Here is a 25,989-nt window from a genome sequence, read left to right as displayed (position 1 = left end):
TCTCTGCACCAGATAGGACTGTTTCGGTTTTGCCACGTTTGTTATTTTGTATTTTGTGTAGTGTTCACGTTTTTCGTCTTTTATTAAACATGTTGAACACGAACTACGCTGCGTCTTGGTCCGATCCCTGCTACACCTCCTCTTCAGACGAAGAGGAGGAAGGCTGCCGTTACAGAACTAATACCGGCAGAGGGGAGGGAGGAGGATGTTCATGTGTTGGAGAGGGAAGGGTTTTGCACGATGTGCTCCCATGTAGCATGCGATTATATGTAGGTGGGAGAAAAAACGGGCTATTATCTGTGTCAGATTATGCTGATGATTGTTAAACTGTAAAAAATGCCAATAAATATATTGGGGAAAAAGGCATTATTTCAGTTATGACTTCTCAAGCTTAGAAAGTACAATTATGTGGAAATGGACAAAGACACATATGAAACACCTGAGTATACTGATACCATGCAATCTGGAGTAGGCATATAAGATCAATTACATTCCTTTAATAGATGAGATTGAATCCAATGTTCAGAGATCTCTCCCTATTTCTATGTTAGGTAGAGTCAACATAATCAAAATTAATATATTACCAATGTTGATGTATTTATTCCAGGTCCTGACAGTTTCAATTTCATCCAACTTTTTAAATGAAATAAATGGCCTGCTCTCCAACCATATTTGGAATGGAAAGACCTCGAGTCAGATTGACTGTTTTACACTTACCCAATAAAGCTGGACGTCTTGGACTACGTCATATGAAGATATATTACTGGGCTGCAAAACTGCGTTCACTTAAACAATGGTCAGCAGACTATCCTTGGGCATGGGGGAGTATCAAAGCCATAAATGTAATACCTTATGATCTAAAATATATTCACTACTTTGGGTCCAAGGCATTGAGGAAAAAAAGAGACAATCCAATGATTCTCAATACCATTATTATTTGGGAAAATGTACATAAATTCATGCGATGGAAAGAACCAATATCGCCAGGTACCCCTATTTGGTAATTAATACCTCCATTAATGACAACACCTTTAAGTCCTGGTTCCAAAGTGGCATCATGAATTTAACAAGTGTCCTTTGATGGATCACTACTGTCATTCAAAGAATTACAAGAAAGTTTTGGATTATCCAAGGCCGACTTCTTTAAGTTCTTTCAACTCATAAATGTTATTCAATCGCTTCAACAGAATTTGGATGAACCTAAGGCATCTAGCACAGACAGAATACTGAAAGAAGCCGCTAAGCCAAAAAAGTTGATAGCCAAGTTATATCAAGGGTTGTTCGAAAATCTACCGGATGGTTCAGAACCTACAGTACGAGGACAAAATGGGAAACAGATCTAAAGTAATAAATTGAGGAGTACCATGGGTCACAGTTATGTAAAAAGCACAAAGGAAACCTATTGCATATGCTGTGGTCCTGTGATAAACTGACACTATTTTGGGATCATTTACAGTATGTGCTATCATTTCATTATGTCTAGGAATTTATATCCATCCTTCTCCACGATTATGTCTGCTGGTTAATGTAAATATTGGTAATCAATATCAGTGAAAGTTTTGTAATCTAGGTCTAATTGCTGCAAAAAAGATGTATGGCCGTCAACTGGAAAGCCTCATTTTTACCATAAATAAGAAAATGGAGGACTGAACTATTTAGCTACATCCCGTTGGATTTTGCATATCATAAAACTAAACAAAAACCGTTGTGTTTGACGAAATTTGGAAACCATATGTTGATCACCTTGGGGAATGTGTTGTATAGTGGGCGTTTTGTTTTTGTGTTGTCATTGTGGGGTGCTGTGGAAAGAAAACATAACAAAACGAATTGTCAAAAGATACAAATTCAACATATTTTTGTCTGCGTTGAAAATTGGTTACAATGACGACAACATTTTGTGGTTGAAATTTCACTCTCAAAACAACAGTTAAATACTTTCTTCAAATCCAATTTATTTTCCACGTATTTTCACGTCAAAATACATTGACAAATTACGTTAACACAACATTGATTCAACTAGTCGGCGCACAGTGGCTTGGGGGATTGTGGAGGGTGAGGGAAATGGAAGGTCCTGTTTCCTCATTATTTAATGTTAGGAGGGCATCCAAGTGTAGACGTTAATAGAGTGGATGACATCTTCCCCTCCTGACAGGAAATGTTTGTTTTTTGAGACGAACGTCTACAGTCATTACCGCCGTAACGTAAGACGGTGGCAGGCCCTTGTTATCTCCTATCATTCCACTGGGAAATAACACAGCTAAAATAATGAGGATGCCATGCTATCTGACTAATGTAATTCACTGGTACAGAAAAAGCAGATACACTACCACAGAAGCTTCGTATTCCAAAACAGGACACAAAATATGAACCAGAGATGCTCTTTCTAGCATTATAACGACACAATCTTATATGCCACATCTTAAATATCATACCTTAAAATCTACACATTTTCAAAGCGACAGCGATTTATTTTTGTTACTCTGACTCCTGTAAATGGCATGTCTTTTCCTAAATGCCACGTTTCAGTGAACACAAAGAGAAGGTAGGCATCTGAGAGGGACCTTAGCCTTTTGTCTTCTCCGGAAGCCATGTACACGGCAGTTAGCCTGTCAGACCGCATAATCACCAAGGTAAAGAGGCCAGGAATAGACACAGGAGAGACAGCAAATAGGGGGGATGGGAAAAGTGGCACCTGCGTTAGCCGCACACGTTTCCGCTAAATCCCAAAACACGCTCAATTTGTTACTGCTATAAAAAGGGAGCTGCAGTACATAAACACAACCACAATGGCTCTTTTTTCCCCTTCCAAGGAGGAAACTCATGTCAGGCCTTAAAATGATGGGATACTCTCCCCGAGGGAGAGTCTGCGTTACCTCAGTCTGGGTCCATTGGACAAAATCCTTAAATGAGACCCATGGAGTGAATTTTGTGAGGTCTGTTAATTATGACTTGAAAAACCAACGGCACTTACGGAGGGCCTGTGCTACGCCTGCCCAGAATCCAACCACCACAACACAGAAACATAAAAACAGCAAAGATCCACATCTGCATGTCCAGCACGGCAGAAAAAGTCTACATTTCACCTCAATGTTAAGTCTAACGACTCGTAAAAGAAAAAGGGGCGACTGTGAGAAGCCTACTCTGTAACCACGGAGGTTCCCTAACCTAAGCTTAATAATAGGTTCATTCATATCCTAGCACAAATAGGATACATCTTATCCCCACTGTGTTTACCTTTCATTTCCACAGAAGGTTGACACGCATCGCCGATTGGAGCAATCCCCTTCCACGGGGAGTTGACGGCACTCTGCTGTGCATAAAACACATTTCATCATCCAGAAAAGGAAGTTGAGGCCCTATGCACAGCCGTGTCACCTTCAAGGTACTGATTCTGAAAGGGAAACTGACTGTAACCATGTAAGATATGTGTGGTGTCCATATTAGGACAACCGCTTGCTGAGACTATCCAAATACGGACACCATAGATGTGGCTTCAATGAGTGTACTTCTCATCATGCCATGATCTCTTGTAAATTGGTCAAAATAGTCCATAAGCCTAAGATTAAACTTAATACACTGCAATTGACTACACTAGATAATACCCCATCAAATGTAAGCTGAAGTGACAGTGATGTTTTTGGACTAAAGTAAAATGAACATTAATGAACAGAAATGGAATGAATCACCACAAAATTCCATCACCCATTATATTTGACTTTCATGGATATTTACTTCACTAAGTACTTTGGAACTACCCTGTTTTTATAGTTAAGTCCAAACCCGCAAAAATGACAGTAAATCATGCTATTCATGAGAGAGTATCTAACTAGTCTATAGAACTGCAGGGTGGGGTTGATAATGCAAGACAAATATTTTGGAAATGAATATCGACCCTATTTTTTCACTAGGAAAGCAAGATCTGCATTTGGTTTGAATTACAGTATTCCCAACCCATTCAAAAACATCTCTCAACACTTAAGTAAAGAAGGCAGTTCCTGTTCCTCTGCACTCCCAATCTGGTTCTAATTTAATCACACACAGCTCAAAGTGAGGTTTCCTTAGTGGGTCACAGTACTGCAAGAACAACTTTAACACTAGAACCGCTAAAGCAGTCATTTTGACTGCTCATGAATTTCACTGCCATTGACTTTTCTAAAATAAGTCTATGTAACACACTGCTGTTGTTAGAATCGTAATATCACAAACAGATCGGAAGGTATAACCAGTTTAAGGAGGGCATCTAATTCTTTGAATTGTTTTCCCTTGTTGCCCCTCCTTCTTCCAACAGGGGTTCTTCCAACAAGGTGCCGTGCCCATTTAATAATCACCCGGATAATGAACTCGAAACTGACCCTAAACTATACCGAAACAAATTTCACACATAACAATGGATTAAATAAATGAAGTAAAATATGATGGGAAGAATGGTTGAGTTGTTGAGCGAGGGGAAGCGAACGATGCAGAATTATGTAATCACCAATTGTGACTGATGAACAGGGCGGGTAATTCTATTGTATTGGTATATTCCAATTATAATCTCAAAATGGTTTGTACCCTAGATCACTCCTACAAATCCAAGCTGTATCAGTCTACTCAAGCCTACTTGGAGTACACAGTGAGAGTATGTGTAATTTAAAATGGCAAGAAGACCAAGATGAATGGATGCACATGATGTATTCTTAGAATAAAGGGTTCCAGGTAGAACCCTCTGTGGAAAGGTGGAACCAAAATGATTCTACATGGAACCAAAAAGGGTTCTCCTATGGGGACAGACGATGAACCCTTTTAGGTTCTAGATAGCACTTTTTTTCAAAGAGTATGTGTTATCGCTGCAACAAGATCTGAAAGAAAATGACTCAGATGGTGGGGAAGAAATGAATCATGACATCTCTGATGATTATTCATCTGATTCTGAGCCTCAGCCTGAACCTACACGTCCGAGGCCTAAGCGCAAAAAAGACAGAACGATGCGCACTGAGCAGGTGTCTGTGGCACCATCAAATGTAACGGTCAGACAGGAGGAAGGAACAAGCTGGTGACTATGGGCTGATAATCAGCACAGAATGTAATCACTGAGACAGCAGGCCCTACATCTCAAGCAAAAAAAGCTATGCACTCACCAGCACAGGGAGCAAGGAGACACTGCCTGGGATCTGTCTGTAGATGAACTGGAAGCATTCATTACAATCCTGTATAACCATGGAGCATTCGGTGGAACGAGCGTGTATATGGAGAGCTTTACGCGTTACCTCCATTTTGATGACAAAGAAGCGAGAATGTGACACCTGGAAACAAACAAATTTGCTATGGTATTCGATGTAGCATATAAATAATTGACTATTTTTGACTGCTTTCATATCGACACTTACAGTGCATTCGGAAAGTATTCAGACCCCTTGATTTTCCCCACATTTTGTTACGTTACAGCCTTATTCTAAAATGGATTAAATGGTTTTTCCCCTCATCAATCTACACACAATACCCTTTATTGACAAAGCAAAAACAGGTTTAGACATTTTTGCAAATGTAAAATAAAAAAATCAAATAAAACATCACATTTAGATAACTATTCAGACCCTTTACTCAGTTCTTTGTTGAAGCACCTTTGGCAGCAATTACAGCCTTGAGTTTTCTTGCATATGACGCTACAAGCTTTCCACACCTGTATTTGGGGAGTTTCTCCCATTCTTCTCTGCAGACCCTCTCAAGCTCTGTCAGTTTGGATGGGGAGAGTCAGTGCACAGCTACTTTCAGGTCTCTCCAGAGATGTTCAATCAGGTTCAAGTCCGGGCTCTGGCTAGGCAACTCAAGGACATTCAGAGACTTGTCCCAAAGCCTCTCCACCTTTGTCCTGACTGTGTGCTTAGGGTCGTTGTCCTGTTGAAAGGTGAACCTTTGCCCCAGTCTGAGGTCCTGAGCGATCTGGAGCAGGTTTTCATCAAAGATCTCTCTGTACTTTGCTCCGTTCATCTTTACCTTGATTGACTAGTCTTCCAGTCCCTGCCGCTGAGGAGTGGCTTCCGTCTGACCACTCTACCATAAAGGCCTGATTGGTGGAGTGCTGCAGAGATGGTTGTCCTTCGGGAAGGTTCTCCAATCTCCACAGAGGAACTCTGGAGCTCTGTCAGAGTGACCATCGGGGACTTGTGGAGGCCACTGTGTTTCTGGCCATTTTGAGCCTGTAATCGAACCCACAAATGCTGATGCTCCAGATACTCAACTAGTCTAAAGGCCAGTTTTATTGCTTCTTCAATCAGAACAACAGTTTTCAGCTGTGCTAACATAATTGCAAAAGGGTTTTCTAATGATCAATTAGCCTTTTAAAATGATAAACTTGGATTAGCTAATACAACGTGCCATTGGAACACAGGAGTGATGGTTTCTGATAATGGGCCTCTGTACGCCTCTGTAAATATTCCATGAAAATATATATATAATATATATATATCGTCTTTGTATCTCAAAATCATTGTAAACCTTAAAAATCAAAATGAACATTATTGAAATCTAAAAGATAAAATTCATCCAGAGTGCCAAAACCAAAAATGGATAAAGGTTGGATGTGACAGCAGAGAGGAGGTGCGCACTGTTGACCACGCACCCTGACTTTGAGAAGTTCCAACACGACATACATCAGGCACATCCATCTTATTAGTGGTAGTGAGATAATGGTGCTTTCAAGAAAAAAACGAGGTCAAATCATGACTTCAGGTATTTTCAGGTCGGAAAGTCAGAGCTTTAGAAAGAGGCCCGAGTTCCCAACTTGGAATTCGAGTTGGATGACGATTTTCTCCAGTCGGAGTTAGTTTTTTTTCCGGGTTCCCAGTTGTTTTGAATGCACTGAAGTCGTAATTCTGAGATTTCTGAGTTCCCAGTTGTTTTGAACGCAGCATTAGAGAAATGATGTCAGACTAATTTGCAATTGAGTGTCATAGCCCTGAATAAAAAAGTCAACATGGCTGTTAATTACATCATTATTTCCGATTGGTTGGGGTCGCGAGAATTTTCAGATATCAAAATGGGGTCGTGGATGAAAAAAGTTTGGGAACGACTGGCCTACAGTAATATAAAGTAATGAAAATGCTATTGTTAATTTAAATATTTCCCTCGTATTCTAATGTTACCTTCATAAACACAAGCAAAATTATTTTTTTTGCGACAGCATATATGAAATGGATGAATTACACTGTTAGAATGTCACAGTCATGGGCCTCCCGGGTGGCACAGTGGTCTAGGGCACTGCATCGCAGTGCTAGCTGCGCCACCAGAGTCTCTGGGTTCGCGCCCAGGCTCTGTCGCAGCCGGCCGCGACCGGGAGGTCCGTGGGGCGACGCACAATTGGCATAGCGTCGTCCGGGTTAGGGAGGGTTTGGCCGGTAGGGATATCCTTGTCTCATCGCGCTCCAGCGACTCCTGTGGCGGGCCGGGCGCAGTGCACGCTAACCAAGGGGGCCAGGTGCACGGTGTTTCCTCCGACACATTGGTGCGGCTGGCTTCCGGGTTGGAGGTGCGCTGTGTTAAGAAGCAGTGCGGCTTGGTTGGGTTGTGCTTCGGAGGACGCGTGGCTTTCGACCTTCGTCTCTCCCGAGCCCGTACGGGAGTTGTAGCGATGAGACAAGATAGTAATTAATAGCGATTGAATACCACGAAAATTGGGGAGAAAATGGGATAAAAAAATAAATAAATAAAAGAATTTTCCCAGTCACATTGACTGCACATTAGCCTGAATGGGGGTCCCCCTTCTAGCGCGAAGAACAGCTAGTCTACTTGGGGTCCATACACACAACAAAAAATACATTACAGACTACGCAGTTGGGTTGACATTACAAGACAGTCACACAATTGACAGCAGTAGACATTACATACATTTTTGGGACAAGAGGATGAGACAAGAGGAGTCAACAAACAATATACATGTTAAAATATCTAAAAGTACAGAGCACCCAATACAGATCATCCTTCAAATTGCTCAAATGTATGCAGAGCATGAATTCCAGACCACACATTTCATACCAGGGCAACCATACATGTAATTATGATTAGGTTGCCTAATCTGACAATAAACCATATGGGATGAGGAACAACAGTACACGTGAATGAACTCTAAATGAAAATCTGAAAAATTGTATTCTTTTCACCTACACAATAAAGCCCTTTCAAGACCAGAACTGGCTAGATCAATGAGATGACCTTAAAATCCACTTTATTTCCTTATCTTATGACATGTTTCTGAAGGGGATTTTTTTTGTTGCCTGCCGCTAACGTGGAGCCCAAAGTGAATGCTAATTGATTTGGAGAGAAGATGGCGTGTGCGTGAGATGGAGCGCCTCTGTGGCAAAGTCGACAGATATCCCCTGTGTCACTGTAAGACAACAACAGAGCTCCTATCTAGCGCCACTTGACTGCAGCTTCCACCCGAGAGACAGGCAGAAAAAGAGGGAGAGGGAGAGAGAGAACGAGGGAGAGGAGAGAGAAAGAGAGAAGAGAAAGAGAGAAGGGGGAGAGCAAAGGAGAGAGAGAAGGGGAAGAAAGAGAGAGAGGACAGAGAGAGAGAAAGAGACAGTGAGTGCCAGTGATTTGAGGCCAGAGCAGCACAGCAATATGTCACTTCCTAACCGCTGGCTCTAGAGACTAGAGAGGCTTGTGTCATCTCCACACTTGACAGATACTTTGCCTGCCCCTGGAGATGCAGTCTAAATATAACCAAGACTAGGGGAGAGATATGTTTTTTTTTTTTATTTGCATTCAACTTGATAGATCACACAAAATGGTTTATACACGTGCATGTAGGCTACGTTGCAGGTAAGGTCATTCTATGAGATATGGTCATGTGCGACCTCTGGGACTCCATTCCTACAAGTGTGACACTTCATATCTGGAGCATTTAGAATGGAAAGAGAAATAGAGTGTGAAATGGCAGAAAGTGACTGGGTGAAAGACAAATCCGAGGGGAGAAGTACTTGAGGAGCAACACTGACTGCAAGGAGAAAGGAGACTAATTTTCCCCATTAGCTCTTTGACACTTGAATGGTGCCAGGGTTATTCACCGTCCCAGTCAGTCATCAAAAAAACAAACATTTGGAGGGCACCAGCTTGTTCCAGAAGGGAGGTTGCGAGATGATTCAATGTGAAAGGCTTCTTTAACTGTACTCCACTGTATTTCACTGATCATCTGGGTGGGAGGATATTGAACATAATAGATAATAATAAAATGTAGCACTGTTCGGATATCTCCATCCCCTCAGGTGTATCACTATGACCAGCCTTAGAATGAATTAAGACAAGGTCAGAATCATTCTATAATCTTTAGGCTAGCCTATATACTGAAAGAGGTTGTTAGCTCAATCAGATGTACTGTATAGCCTAGCATAGAGAGCATATAGGCTACTGTCAGGGCTTTAGAGGCAAATGCGAAATTACTTTTAATGAAAACTTACTTACGCCTATATACAGTTCTGTGACCATACTCATTAATGACAAAGTTGGATCATTCTCATTAATGACATTATCTTTATTTTCTCACTACCTAACCTACTTGTTTTGTTTGAAATGCTCCGAGGCAAACTGACTACCAAAGCGTGTTGTTTCTAATGCTCGGGCCGGGTTGCATGGCTTGTCTAACTCACTGCCGTAATGCAACTAATGAAAGCTCCGTCTCATCACCCCATGGACAAGCAGGCTAATTGTGGTGGCGTGCCCCGTCCGTCCCGATGGCATGCCCCTTCCGGAGTGTGCCCCATCCACCCCGACGGTTCAGCGAGACTGGGACAACACCACACACACACACACGTCTCAACCCACTGGGCACAGATGTCAATTCAACATAATTTCATTGAAATTAAGTGGAAACAACATTGATTCAACCAGTGTGTGCCCAGTGGGAAAGCATGATAGCTTAGTTATGGCGTTGGGCTATCAACCGAAACGCTGATAGTTTGAATCGCGATCAGACAAGTTGAAAAATCTGCCAATGTGCCCTTGAGCAAAGCACTTAACCCTAATTGCTACAGGGTCACCGTTGATAAGGGCAAACCCTGGACGCAACCCTACTCTCTGAGGGTGTCTCAAGGGGAGTTGGGATATGCAAACGAACATTTCCAATTCACACATGCATATTAATACACAATGATACGTGTGAAATTGGACAAATATTAGCATCCGCCAATTTATTATGATCGACCCGACTATCAACACACAAACAAAATATTGCGGGAAAACTTTGAGGATGACTGAGGACTCTATTCAGTCCATTTCGCGGAAATTCAGCGTTCCAGCGCGATTTCAATTTAAAGCCAATGTTCCCGCAATAGCGGAGACTGCATTCACGGTAAACACTGCATACTGGGGATTATTATCTTCCAAAAAATCTATCAAAAGTTTCATCACCGGGAATAATTCATATTTCTCCTGAGAGTCCCGAGAAATACACAAAAAATATATAAAAGTGCCCGTTTAAAGGTTTTAAAACCAAGATATGGTCACTATGCCACCTTGTCGGCTTGGCTGTGCCATTTCATGTAAAGATTTCAGAGCAAATGAAACTGATATTTAATATTGATTGAGTAACTATCGCCAATGACATTGTTGTGAACTTGAAAAACAGGACATTCATAAATTCAGAGCGCTATCATGTTCCTCAATTAATTCAGCGCATTTCAGCAACAGGCTATCTCGACACGGAGCGCGCTCCGGATGCACAGTGCACACCCCAAGTATAGAGTAGAGCGTTGCGTTGTCGAATCATACAAACTTTGTAAATGCACTTTGTAACTGCAGTCAAACAAAAGTCAAATGAGTAAAGTTGCTAAGCTTACAAGATAACCTCCAACGAATGACAGAATATCTCCTATATTTAGCTAAATCTAGTTGATGACTATACAGATCGCAGATCAGCTCATGAATAACAGGGAGAGGAAGAGTGGACATAGTTTAAATATCAAGGTATCTTAATGAGGACCAAAAATCCATACCTACTCTCATACGGTTTGTTGATCACACATTCCCTACCGAAGCTCTCATATGGGCAGCAAGTAGGAGACAGTGCAGAGGAGCGGGGGAAATGTTAGAGCGGTATTTTGGCATGTATTGGCGAGATAATGCAACCTATGAATAAAGTTTTAATGCGAGACAGAAGTCAGGATTTTGGATTTCAGCAGGATTGGGATTGGATGGGGGAAAAAAATACCCACTGGGCAAAACTGGTCCAATCAATGTTGTTTCCACGTCATTTCAACCAAAAAAGGTAATGTGATGATGTTGAATTAACATGGATAACTGATTGGATTTGCATAAAGTCATCAACGTAACGGAATTTTGTCTTTTTTCTCACATGCCATAGCTGATTAAATTAGGCTATACAATGTGGACAAATCATTAAAATAGTCTAAGCCCATACTTCGATAGACCTATAGGCCGTCATTGTAAATAAGAATTTGTTCTTAATTGATTTGCCTAGTTAAATAAAAGGTTCAATAAAATAGGTTAACCAAAGAACCAACTCAAAACCAAAATGATACAAACAAAATGGTCATGTTGTCAACAATCCATAATATTGGCTGATGCAGCCATTATTTCCTCACGTGACACACCAGACTGGCCTCAAATTAGTATTATATGTTACGTTTGCTATGGTTACATAAGACAGAAGGTTACTTAAGCCAATAACAAAAGGAGAGAGGTTGTTCGGGGAGGATGTGTGGGCATTTTACCTGAACATCTAGCAAACAATGACGTATATAAACCCTGGATTGCTGATGCTATGTATTGACCATTGAGATGCTTTGCCATATTGGTCGACCAGTGGAAATTAATGGAATTCTACAGTATTTCAATTAAATGTTTCAAGGACAAAATGACATGTATTTAAGTATTTTTTGTTGATAGTTACAGCAACATTAGTCAACGCAAACAATATACTTTAAGGAAAATGTTATGAATGTTGTCATTTTTCTATTAAGCTCACATAATATAATTTAAAAGTATGGCTTAAGGTGTCCGTAATAGAATAAACTTAGGAAAATCGAATGTAGACATTAATAAATGCATTTCTATAGCTTCCAAAATATGTTTTACCATGGTGGGGGTGTGCCAAGATGGTGGCATAGTAGCTTCAACAAAGCACCCTTTATTAGTTATCTAGTGTATATACAGTGCATTCGGAAATTATTCAGGCCCCTTGACTTTTTCAACATTTTGTTAGGTTACAGCCTTATTCTAAAATGTATTAAATAAATAATGTCCCTCATTGATCTACACACAATACTCCATAATGACAAAGCGAAAACAGGTTTTTAGATTTTTTTTGCAAATGTATTAAAAATGATCAAAAGGAAATACCTTATTTACATAAATATTCAGACCCTTTGCAATGAGACTCAAAATTGTTTCTACAACTTGATTGTAGTCCACTGGTGGTAAATTCAATTGATTGGACATGATTTGGAAAGGCACACACCTGTCTAGTTAAGGTCCCACAGTTGACAGTGCATGTCAGAGCAAAAACCAAGCCATGAGGTCGAACAAATTGACCATAGAGCTCCGAGACAGGATTGTGTCGAGGCACAGATCTAGGGAAGGGTACCAAAAAAATGTATGCAGCATTGAAGGTCCCCAAGAACACAGTGGCCTCCATCATTCTTAAATGGAAGAAGTTCAGAACCACCAAGACTCTTCCTAGAGCTGGCCGCCAGGCCAAACTGAGCCATCGGAGGAGAAGGACCTTGGTCAGGGAGGTGACGAAGAACCCGATGTCCACTCTAACAGAGCTCCAGAGTTCCTCTGTGGAGAAGGGAGAAACTTCCAGAAGGACAACCATCTCCAGCACTCCACCAATCAGGCCTTTATGGTAGAGCAGTCAGACGGAAGCCACTCCTCATTAAAAGGGACATGATAGCCCGCTTGGAGTTTGCCAAAAGGCACCTACAGGACTCTCAGACCATGAGAAACAAGACTCTCTGGTCTGATGAAACCAAGAGAAAACTCTTTGGCCTGAATGCCAAGTGTCATGTCTGGCGGAAACCTGGCACCATCCCTACAGTGAAGCATGGTGGTGGCAGCATCATGCTGTGGGGATGTTTTTCAGGGGCAGGGACTGGGAGGCTAGTCAGGATCAAGGGAAAGATGAACGGAGCAAAGTACAAGGGGATCTTTGATGAAAACCTGCTGCAGAGCACTCAGGACCTCAGACTGGGGGCGAAGGTTCACCTTCCGACAGGACAACGACCCTAAGCACACAGCCAAGGCAATGCAGGACTGGCTTCGGGACAAGTCTCTGAATGTCCTTGAGTGGCCCAGCCAGAGCCCGGACTTGAACCCGATCGAACATCTCTGGAGAGACCTGAAAATAGCTGTGCAACACGCTACCCATCCAACCTGACAGAGCTTGAGAGGATCTGCACAGAATAATGGGAGAAACTCCCCAAATTCAGGTGTGCCAAGCTTGTAGCGTCATACCCAAGAAGACTTGAGGCTGTAATCGCAGCCAAAGGTTCTTCAACAAAATACTGAGTAAAGAATCTGAATACTTATGTAAATGTGATATTTCAGTAATTTTTTTAAAATAAATGTCAAAACATTTCTAAAAAACTGTTTTTGCTTTGTCATTGTGGGGTAATTTGTCTAAATTGATGAGGGGAAAAAAGCTATTTAATACATTTTAGAATAAGGCTGTAATGCAACAAAATGTGGAAAAAGTCAAGGGGTCTGAATACCTTCCGAATGCAATGTATAAATAATTGCTAGCAACCCAAAGTTTGTGTGTGTAGGTAATTAGTAACTTTGCAACTTCCTGACACCTACTCATCGACTGAAACAATGAATATAGAAGTTGTTATAGCAATATAAAAATGAGGAAGTATGTGACCTAATATGTTTATATAGCCTAATACCTGGAATGTTTACTGAACATAAATATAAACGCAACATCTAAAGCGTTTGTCCCATGTGTCATGAGCTGAAATAAAAGATCCCAGAAATGTTCCATACGCACAAAAAGCTTATTTCTCAAAAAGAAATTTCACAAATTTGTTTACATACCTTAAAATAAGAATTTCTCCTTTGCCAAAATAATCTGTCCACCTGACAGGTGTGGCATATCAAGAACCTAATTAAACAGCATGATCATTACACTGGTGTACCTTGTGCTGGGGACAATAAAAGGCCACTCTAAAATGTGCATTTTTGTCCCACAACACAATGCCACAGATGTCTCAAGTTTTAAGGGAGCATGCAATTGGCATGGTGACTGCAGAAATGTCCACCAAAGCTGTTGCCAGAGAACTGAATGATAATTTCTCTATCATAAGTCACCTCCAACATCGTTTTAGATAATTTTGCAGTACGTCCGTCCGGCCTCACAACTGCAGACCAGGTATAACCACGCCAGCCCAGGACCTCCACATCTGGCTTCTTCACCTGCAGGATCATCTGAAACCAGCCCCCTGGACAGCTGGTGAAACTGAGGAGTATTCCTGTCTGTAATAAAGCCCTTTAGTGGGGAAAAACTCATTCTGAATGGCTGTGCCTGGCTCCCCAGTGGGTGGGCTTGGCTCACAAGTGGGTGGGCCTATACCCTACCAGGCCACCCATGGCTGCGCCCCTGCCCAGTCATGTGAAATCCATAGATTTGGGTCTAATTTATTTATTTCAATTGACTGATATCCTTATATGTACTGTAACTGTGTAAAATCGTTGAAATTGTTGCATGTTGCATTTATATTTTTGTTCAGTATAATTACGCATAGGCTATTGGATCCCGCAATAGACTGTCGAATGGAAATAAGTTGTGACATTACTCCAAAGTTGTGTTTCATCATCACCTTGAATACCATTTGGAAACAGGAGCTTTGAAAATGCCTAAAAACACAATAGCCTAAACATTTTAAAGTGTGTTCAAAATATCTGTTGGACACTCAAATCAATGAACCTTATGGCATTTTGAACATACATTGGCCCATCCGGGCAAATATGCAAATGTTTAATCGATTTCGTAATGATAGTCTTGGCTACATTATTTATCATGATGTTGACTGAGCTTCAGAAAACACAATAGCTAAGTTTTAAGATATGCTTGGGATGAAGGACAAGGTTCTTCCAATGGAGAGATTTGAACATCTTAAAACTGCGAAGGCTTTGTAGAAAATGATTTCGATTACAATATCATCTACAATGCTATAGCATAGGCTACTATGCTACTTCACATGTACACTAACATGGATTGCGCTATACTTCAGCATGTCTTATTTAATGAATATAAAAGCGCGTGGCTCATGTACTGAACTTACCCAGAAACAATGTGTGAAATAAGCCAGACATCACGACTCTCATCTGGAACGAAAATTCCAGACTCTCAGCTGGAACAAAAATTCCACACAAACGAGCAGAAAACGACGTCTTCTTGCTCCCCTAAATGAGTTTAAATCATATACCCGTGCCCTCAAATCTGAAAAAAATCGGAATAGAGCGATTGAAGTTAGTGGGACAATCTATCTATATAGGTAGGCTACACAGGTTGTCACACACGTTCTCCCAATGTCCTTGTGCTCATTCACAAATATAGCAGCACCTTTTCTTATTTCTCACAGAACACCCGGTAAATTAATTTGAGTTCCACTCCACCTCACCGAGAATACATGACTGCGTTCTTGCAAGATCCGTAATTATGCCCCCTCACTCTCTCTTCATTCGACAGGATACAAAGCGGGTGCAATAGGTATGCGCACAGTCCGCTGAAAACCGGGGACCTCTACAGTTGCGAGTGCACACATGCCCTTGCAGTGCCAGCGCGAGCGGTTTCACACCAATACATATTCCTACCGGACAAACTGCATGATGATTGGCCACTCCTTATCACATTCGCAGGTACAGTACTACAGCAGCAGCAGCAGCGTGAGGAAAGAGCACTGGAGTTGGAGTGACTGCAGTGGAGTTATCTCAAACGAAGCTCTCACAAAAGTAGAGATTTGCACAGCATATTATAACATTATGAAAGTGACAAATACCAGGTTATATCCACATGTATGTTTAGGCTCACTGTAAAAAGAGATGTCAATGTCAACGTGACTTCCCTGCAGGGCCGGCTTTATGGGCCTGGCCTGCACTACCTTACCTCCTTGCCCTTCCAACGAAAATATTGATAATTTATTTGACCGAGACGCGCGCTGACAGAAAGATGCATCAAGCTAAAATAAAGCTTCCGAGCGAGCGAAACAGTGTCCCTCTCACTGCTTATGTGTAGACCATGTATCGGATTATGTCTTGACAAAAGGAGAATGGCATGTCATACTTTTTTTCTGACCAGACAGAATCAGATACATGTGCAAAATATAGTATTGTTTCGCTCGCTAGCTGTTTCGCTCGCTAGTTTCAACAGAAAGGAAGGGGCGAAGCGAGAAGTCTCACTCGCGAAAATCTTTCCTGAATAAGTCCAATGTGTTTCTATTGGCATAGTATGCAGAGCTAAGCTTAGCTGTGTTCGAATAGTCATACTATCCCACTAACTGTGCTGTAAATGTAGTATGCGTATTGGTCATAGTATGGATATAGTTAGTATGCCAAAAGTTTGCGGATGTCGCACTACATTCGCCAAAATACGAAGTATACAAGCAGTGGACAATATTATCGTGCTTTTTGGGCCCATAATGCAATTGTTCAGAAAACGGGCGTGGCTTCACACATTTTCAGATTTGAAGAAAATTGTGGAAAATATGCAGCCGAAGTCCGACGAGAGTGGCTACAAATTCATTGCTCTAACTAATTATGACAAATCTTAATAAATGTTGAGCAATGTAATAAACGAATGACTTTTCAAATAATTTTAGTTACGTTGGCTGACAATTTGTTAGGCACGCTAGCCTTACGAAACGCATAGCATATCATTACAGCAGTTGCTTGTATGTTTCGGTATGTTAGCTAGCTACCTAACTTTAGTTGGCTACTAATACATCAAACTTGCCAGTATATTAACTATATGCTATCAAACTAACTGCCCAACGTTTATTGACTTGATTATTTACGTCATTCTTAGCTTGGCTAAGTGGTATAGTCATTGTGCGTTCTTAATGGACATTGGTAATGAAGTCGTAAGATATCTAGCTAGTAATTTGTTATGCTAACAAGCTAGCAAGAAGTTGCATAGCAACAGAATCAACTTTTGGTATACATGCGAAGCGCTAGTACATTCAACTGAAAGGATACCGTTCGTTTACTGTATACTAAAGTTAACTAATAGTTTGTAGTATGTAGTATATACTCATTAAGTATGTAGTATACAGTATGTTAGTATAGGTATTCAAACACAACTCTTTTTACTCGCATTCCCGCCTTTGGGACAACAACTCACATTGTAAGGGCGGAGACATGAGCATCTCGTCATTATGCATATAATTGGATCACGGTGTATCAATGTGTCCATATGGTTAGAGCGTTGGGCCAGTAACCGAAAGGTTGCTGGATCGAATCCCCGAGCTGACAAGGTAGTTAACCCACTGTTCCCTGGTAGGCCGTCATTGTAAATAAGAATTTGTTCTTAACTGACTTGCCTAGTTTAATAAAGATAAGAAAATAAAATGACAAACAGATCTCTGGTTTCAGACACATGTGAATTAAGCCCAAACGCTTGAACGAGCGTGTACAGGCTGGAATTAAAATGCAAGGTAGTTAATGAGAGAAAGCACTATTGTAGCATCAAAGTCTATTTTGTTGCGTCGATGCAAACCAATGCTGGTAAAGTGAGCGGATAAATTGTCAGAAAGTAGACTGTGCATTGTTAGGTCTGGAATGTTGACATTCATAGTTAACGTGTTCAGTTCACGTTGATAAGTTTAGCTGCCAGTGCCAACGTATTTGAAAAGAATACCGTTATGCCTACCTTCGTTGATTTTGAGCACAGGCATATAGCCTAGGCAGGCTACAGCTGGGAAACTCGTGGAACTCTGTTCAAGAGAGAATACTGTTATGTAGAAATAACGAGACTAGCTAAATTCTTTATAAACTGCTAGGGATTTGGTAGCTACAACTCTCCTCATGTTCATGAGCTTACATAACAGGAGGCAGGTACGGTGGCTCCTGTAGATGAGTCAAAAGGAACACACACCAATCATTCACAAGGGCTACATAGCACATAAGAAATACAATTGTTTATTATGGATTCCCATGACAATTAAGTTGGCATATGCTACGCAGTGTATGTGAATTTCAGCTCTCTACTCTCACACGCAAATTTTGACCTGCCGTATGTTTGTATGTTGGCGAGTGCACAGTGCGCTGTTCGGATGCTGGCTTCCCATAAAGTAAATGTATGTTTTGCCAAAATTATATAATTTCTGCCTGAAACATTGGTGATTTACCCAATAAATTACTGGGAGATTATACATAGAGTGTGCTACTCTAGTTATTATTTTTAATGCTTATAGTTTATTCGCCGTTAGTCAGCACCTCTACATAAAATAATTGTCTCTGGGTGTGCACCAGCTCATGTTTTTTAATGCATGTATTAAGGTCATTTACTGTTCTCATTCGCGGAGTGGGAACGTTGTTTGCAGAGTTCACAACCTGCTACACATGTGAGAAACAAGTTTTGGTTTATTTCATAACTATAATTTTGGAGTTTTATTAGTTTCTTCATTTTCTTTTGTTTGGAGTGCTCCATGTGAGCAATGAGCGTGTGTGGTTTCTCTGTACTGATAAGGTCTAGGGAGCGCATGCCCCTGAGCATGCAAACCTGCTGATTTGATACAATGCTGCACTTCACTACATACAGTGGTTCCTCCTTTAAAAGTTGCAAGCTTACACCGCAGGACTTAGAGGTACCCATAGTCACAGCTTCATTGCTCCAGACCACCGCAAGGGGGAGTTAGAGCACTCATTATGCATTTGGGTCCCAAGGTTTTTATATGACCAATCATATCGAGTGGTTCCAATGACGAATTTGACGTGAGCCATATGTCGCTGGTGACTTTCTTCAGCAAAGATGGCTGGCAAAACATCACGGTGGAAGCAAATGTAAGTAATTATAATGTCATAACGAGTCAAGCAAAAAATTTACAATTGAGAGGAATATGTTAGTTAATGTAGAGAAACGATTGTGCATATTTTTTGTCATAAAGGTACTTTACGAAAACCGCTATTTAGCAAGTTAGCTGACTAGCTAATATTAGCCAGCTAACATACACTTATCCCATTCCGTACAAATGTGCGCAACTGCGACATTCAAACGAGGCTGCAAAGAAAACTAATGGGACTGTAGCGACTGTGTTGACATCAAAATCTGGGGTGTGAATTACGTTTCTATTGAAGCGTTGATTGACATGGTAATGGCTCTATAGTATTCGAAAAGTTGTGAAGTCTCATGGCGTACAGCACGCACAAAGCAACTCATTCTGTCTTACAGCGTCTCTCCAACAGGTGTAGCACTTCTCTCACCGTTTAAAAACAAGAAAGGGACAAGGTAAGGGGGGATACCTAGTAATTTTTTTGTGTCATCACTGCAAGCTATCATGACTCTCAAAAGCCGCTGTTTACTTCTGAAGATCACTTTAGCACCGCCCTAAAAACCCGATTCAAATTCGACACAAACCTTCAAAGAGATATGTAATGACACATTATATAAACTCTTTATAGTGTTTTATTTACATTTTAGTGGCGATAAGGTGATAAGTTGGACAGATCGAGTGAAAATAGCCGTTTCTCCACACGACATCTCTCCTTCTCATTATCATGCAATATGTTTCGCTTCCCCACCCGCCATTTTTTAAAAGACGCGACGGAGCTCATTGCCTTCTTGAATCATGCAGAGATGGGCATCATGAAGGTATCCTCATTGATTTTGTTGTAAAGGGGAGAAATTGTGCTTTACAATGGTATTGCTATCACAGTTGATCTGGAAGTATTACATTTTTTGGGCGCTAAAATAAGTTCAATTGTACAGACCAGCGCGATGTACAAAAGTGAGTTAGTTCACGTTAGCTAGCCAGTGTTATGACATGAGTATAAAATTGTAATTTGTATTGTTTAATGTTTTAGGGACTCCTGAGAAAACCAGCAAACCAGGCTGTCGTCTTGTGAAACAGTGGATGTAAAGAATCTAGCTAGTTAAAGCATTTACTGCAAATTGAATGTACAATTGTGTAAGCTTGCCTTGCATATAGTTTCCATGCAGTGCAGCTGAAGTAACATAGCTAGCTAACTATTTATTTGCTCATTGTGTAGTGGAGGATGAAAATAACTGTATACCTATGGATGTGTAGCTAGCTACAGTATGTAGCCGATCTGTGTATGGACCCTAAAACGGTTGGTATGAATATTTGTTCAGAACCTATGAACCTCAGCTATCATAGTTGTTGTATCGACTTCAAGTCTGAATGGCATTAATGAAGCCTATGGATTGAGTAGAATATAATAACTTTATTGTGCCAAGGATGCAAGTCCTATATACACGTACTGTAGTTATTACCACGCATGAGATCCCCACATTGTAGCCTGTACATTGAATATATTCACTGATCATGTACTCTTCATTGGCAACTAAAGGTGTGGTTCAGCTATGAATCTCTGTGAGACATTCTTTTTCAGTCATATCCAATACCAGGTGTATCGAACTCCATTCTTTGAATGATGCTGTGTCTGCATGTATGTATTACAATCATACACTTCAACAGTGTTTACCACTCCTGCTCCTGGGACATCAATGATTACACATTGTAACTATGCAATAGACTAGAAACATGATTTAAGTAAAGGCTGATTTGTAATTCATATATACAGAAAAAAACAGTACACTACACTTCCTATGCATATCTAACTCCCTTCATCTGCATTCATCTGAGGACACAGGATAGGTGTAGTATTTCAATGATGTACTTCATTTCAACCAGTGGAGAATGTAAAACGCTTTATTGAAAGTTCATTATCCAGCTGTTGTAAATACATAATACATGCATTATAAATATTATAATTGTAATATTATATTATAAATACAAGTTCAATCTGCACTTCAATGCACATATGGTGTGCATTATAAAAATAAAGAGGAAAACAGAGGTGGGGAGAGGCATAGAAGACAGAAAAGGAAAGAGGTAAAACAGAGGAGCAGGGAATACAGCCTATGATTAATGAATTGCAGTGCTACCCTAATATTCTCTCAGTTCATCACAATTACATAGTGCCTCTAGCGGTGTCTCCTAACCAGCCTTGGGTTCCCAGTCGGCACGAAGGTTATCTTTAACTTCTCTAGGATAGGGGGCAGCATTTTCACTTTGGATGAATAGCGTGCCCAGAGTAAACTGCCTCCTACTCTGTCCCAGATGCTAATATATGCATATTATTATTACTATTGGATATGAAACACTCTGAAGTTTCTAAAACTGTTTGAATAATGTCTGTGAGTATAACAGAACTCACATGGCAGGCAAAAACCTGAAAAAAATCCAACCAGGAAGTGGGAAATCTGAGGTTTGTAGGTTTGCCTATCCAATATACAGTGTCTATGGGGTCATATTGCACTTCCTACGGCTTCCACTAGATGTCAACAGTCTTTAGAATCTTGTTAGATGATTCTACTGTGAAGGATGAGGGAATAAGAGCTGATTGAGTCAGGTGTCTGGCAGAGTGCCACGAGCTCACTCAGGCGCGCCCCCGTGAGAGTTAGCTGCGTTCCATTGCATTTCTACAGACAAAGGAATTGTAATATCTTATGTTTCACAGAATTGTGGCTGAATGATGACATGGTTATTCAGCTAGCAGGATATACGCTGCACTGGCTAGATAGAGCAGCACACTCTGGTAAGACGAGAGGGGGCAGTCTGTGCATATTTGTAAACAACAGCTGGTGCACAAAATCTAAGGATGTCTTTAGATTTTGCTCGCCTGAAGTAGAGTATCTAATGATGAACTGTAGACCACACTATTTGCCAAGAGAGTTTTCATCTATACTTTTCGTGGCTGTTTATTTACCACCACAGACGGATGCTGGCACTAAGACCACACTCAGTCAGCTGTATAAGGAAATAAGCAAACAGGAAACCGCTCACCCAGAGGCGGCGCTCCTAGTGGCCGGAGACTTTAATGAATGCATGGAAACTTAAATCAGTTTTACCTTATCTCTATCAACACGTTAAATGCGCAACCAGAGGGGGAAAAATTCTACATCACCTGTACTCCCCACACAGAGACGCGTACAAAGCTCTCCCCCGCCCTCCATTTGGTAAATCTGACCATAATTCTATCCTCCTGATTCCTGCTTACAAGCAAAAGTTAAAACAGGAAGCACCAGTGACTCGGTCTATAAAAAAGTGGTCAGATAAAGCAGATTATAAACTACAGGACTGTTTTACTATCACAGACTGGAACATGTTCCGGGATTCTTCCGATTGCATTGAGGAGTACACCACATCAGTCACTGGCTTTATCAATAAGTGCATTGAGGACGTCATCCCCACAGTGACTTTACGTACATACCCCAACCAGAAGCCATGGATTACAGGCAACATTCGCACTGAGCTGAAAGGTAGACCTGCCACTGTCAAGGTGCGGGACTCTAATCTGGAAGCTTATAAGTAATACTGCTATGCCCTCCGACGAACCATCAAACAGGCAAAGCACCAATACAGGTCTAAGATTGAATTGTACTACACCGGCTCCAACGCTCGTCTTATGTGGCAGGGCTTGCAAACTATTACAGACTACAAAGGGAAGCACAGCCGCGGGCTGCCCAGTGACACGAGCCAACCAGACGAGCTAAATCACTTCTATGCTCGCTTCGAGGCAAGCAACACTGAGGCATGCATGAGAGCATCAGCTGTTCCGGACGACTGTTTGATCACGCTCTTCATAGCCGACGTGAGTAAGACCTTTAAACATGTTAACATTCACAAGGCCGCGGGGCCAGACGGATTACCAGAACGTGTGCTCCGTGCATGTGCTGACCAACTGGCAGGTGTCTTCACTGACGTTTTCAACATGTACCTGATTCAGTCTGTAATACCAACATGTTTCAAGCAGACCACCATAGTCCCAGGGCCCAAGAACATCAAGACAACCTGCCTAAATGACTACAGACCCGTAGCACTCACGGCCGTAGCCATGAAGTGATTTGAAAGTCTGGTAATGGCTCACATCAACACCATTATCCCAGAAACCCTAGACCCACTCCAATTTGCATACCGCCCAAACAGATCCACAGATAATGCAATCTCTATTGCATTCCACACTGCCCTTTCCCACTTGGACAAAAGGAACACCTATGTGAGGAGGTCAGAGACCTGGTTGGGTGGTGCCAGAATAACAACCTATGCCTCAACATAACCAAGAGTAAGGAGATGATTGTGGACTACAGGAAAAGGAGGACCGAGCATGCCCCCATTCTCTTTTTTTTTATTTATTTTTTTATAATTTGTATCCCATTTTCTCCCCAATTTTTTCGTGGTGTCCAATCGCTAGTAATTACTACCTTGTCTCATCGCTACAACTCCCGTACGGGCTCGGGAGAGACGAAGGTCGAAAGCCATGCGTCCTCCGAAGCACAACCCAACCAGCCGTACTGCTTCTTAACACAGCGCGCCTCCAACCCGGAAGCCAGCCGCACCAATGTGTCGGAGGAAACACCGTGTACCTGGCCCCCTTGGCTGGCGCGCACTGCGCCCGGCCTGCCACAGGAGTTGCTGGAGCGCGATGAGACAAGGATATCCCTACCGGCCAAACACTCCCTACCCCGGACGACGCTATGCCAATTGTGCGTCGCCCCACGGACCTCCCGGTCGCGGCCGGCTGCGACAGAGCCTGGGCGCGAACCCAGAGACTCTGGTGGCGCAGTTAGCACTGCGATGCAGTGCCCTAGACCACTGCGCCACCCGGGAGGCCCATGCCCCCATTCTCATCGACAGGGCTGTAGTGGAGCAGGTTGAGAGCTTCAAGTTCCTTGGTGTCCACATCACCAACAAACTAGAATGGTCCAAACACACTAAGACAGCCGTGAAGAGGGCACAACAAAGCCTATTCCCCCTCAGGAAACTAGAAAGATTTGGCATGGGTCCTCAGATACTCAAAAGGTTCTACAGCTGCAACATCGAGAGCATCCCGACTGGTTGCATCACTGCCTGGTACGGCACCTGCTCGGCCTCCGACTGCAAGGCATTGCAGAGGGTAGTGTGTTTGGCCCAGTACATCATTGGGGCTAAGCTGCCTACCATCCAGGGCCTCTACACCAGGCGGTGTCAGAGGAAGGCCCTAAAAATTGTCAAAGACCCCAGCCACCCCATTCATAGACTGTTCTCTCTACTACTACTACCGGAGCGCCAAGTCTAGGACCAAAAGGTTTCTCAAAGGTTTTTACCCCCAAGCTGTACGACTCCTGAACAGGTCATCAAATGGCTACCCAGACTATTTGCATTGTGTCCCCCCCAACCCCTGTTTTACGCTGCTGCTACTCTCTGTTTATCATATATGCATAGTCACTTTAACCATGTACATGTACCGGTATGTTAGCTATCTACCTAACGTTAGTAGTAGTAGCTTGCCAGTATATTAAGCTTGCCAGTATATTAAGCTTGCCAGTATATTAACTACAGGCTCTCTAACTACCCAATGTTTACTGACGTGATTATTCCTGTCATTCTTAGCTTAGCTAAATGGTATAGTCTTTGTGCGTTCTCAATGGACATTCGGGTGCTTTCGTAAATTCGCTCTGGCAATCTACACCAATTTCAGAGCACTCTCGTCTGAGTGTACCAGAGTGCTGAATAATGAATTTACGAGCGCTCAACACCAGTTGAATATGGCCGGTGTCAATAAATGTTGGCAAAAAAAGCGTTATTAAATTGTTTCCAGCAGCACAGTTAGTCACCAACGCTCTGGTTAACATGAAAACTGACTAACCAGCTCTGCTAGGGCGAGTAAAATGGTCAGAGTGGTCTCATTTGTGTCTGGAAGTAGCTAGCAAGCTAGCCAACGTTTGCTTGGGTGCTTGACTGCTGTTGTAAGACCAGAACGCTCAAATCAACCCTACTCCTTGGCCCGAACGTCCAGTGTGCACTCCAAGAGCGAAATTGGTCTGAATTTACAAATGGACAATCTGACAACGCTCTGAATTTATGAGCACAGGCACTCCAGATTGAATTTAAGAACACACCTAAAGTCTAAAAATGTCTAACTAGTAATATGTAATGCTAACTAGCTAGCAAGAGGTTGCATAGCAACAGCATCAACTTCCAGTAGAGAAGTAGAGAAGGCAAAGTGCAAGTACGCTCAACTGAAAGTTTGGTTACACTACAATTAGCGTGTGGAAATGTTATCCCCCTTAGATATGAATTTAGAATCCTCTAATCCTGTATTGATTTTGCTGATAGGTACCAGGGCAAGCACCAGCAGTCCTGGCTGGATTACTAAATCTATCACGTATGAAGGTAAGACCCAGATGCAGACACGTCGAATTAACAATGGTTTAATTATCCAGCAGGGGAAGGCAATAGACAGGTCAAGGCAGACAGGGGTCAGTAAACCAGAGGTGGGGCAACGGTACCGGACGCCAGGCAGACTCAGGGTCAGGGTAAGGCAGAGGTCAATAATCCAGAGGTGGGGCAAAGGTACAGGTCGGCAGGCAGGCTCAGGGTCAAAAGCAGGAGGGCGAGAAAAAGAGAGACTGGGAAAACAGGAGCAGAGAACAAAAATGCTGGTTGACTTGACAAACAAGACGAACTGGCAACAGACAAGCAGAGAACACAGGTATAAATACACAGGGGATAATGGGGAAGATGGGCGACACCTGGAGGGTTGTGGAGACAATCACGAAGACAGGTGAAACAGATCAGGGTGTGACAAAATCATTGATAAAACTGCAAATAACTGGCAGCTTGCAGTCTCCAATCATCTAGCCACAACAGAAAGGGGCTGTTTTTGTTCTACCTTATGTTATTTTTAGTTTTACATTGTTATTGATTACTGCATTGTTGGGTTTAGAGCTTGCAAGAAAGGCATTTCACTGTACTTGTGCATGTGACA

At 41.9% G+C, this 25,989-nt stretch overlaps 1 protein-coding gene across 5 annotated transcripts in view; it reads right to left on the bottom strand.

Moving 5' to 3' along the window:
* LOC129820256 (CXADR-like membrane protein) overlaps positions 1 to 15,908 on the bottom strand; it is a 135,111-nt gene extending 119,203 nt beyond the window's left edge. Inside the window, exons 1-2 of one of the 5 annotated variants that reach the window (XM_055877317.1) lie at positions 15,563 to 15,904; positions 15,282 to 15,439 (exon numbers count right to left, since the gene is read on the bottom strand). In XM_055877317.1, coding sequence (XP_055733292.1) covers positions 15,282 to 15,324 — 43 coding nt within the window. In that variant the 5' untranslated portion in view covers positions 15,325 to 15,439; positions 15,563 to 15,904. Of the gene's footprint in view, positions 1 to 15,281 lie in introns of all 5 variants that reach the window. The other 4 variants (XM_055877308.1, XM_055877327.1, XM_055877332.1 and 1 more) reach the window with 4 other exon arrangements.
* Between the last annotated feature and the right edge of the window lie 10,081 nt (positions 15,909 to 25,989).

The sequence above is a fragment of the Salvelinus fontinalis genome, chromosome 2 (assembly GCF_029448725.1).
Source record: "Salvelinus fontinalis isolate EN_2023a chromosome 2, ASM2944872v1, whole genome shotgun sequence".
NCBI classification, from domain to species: Eukaryota; Metazoa; Chordata; class Actinopteri; order Salmoniformes; family Salmonidae; genus Salvelinus; species Salvelinus fontinalis.
This window is presented reverse-complemented; position numbering and strand designations above follow the sequence as displayed.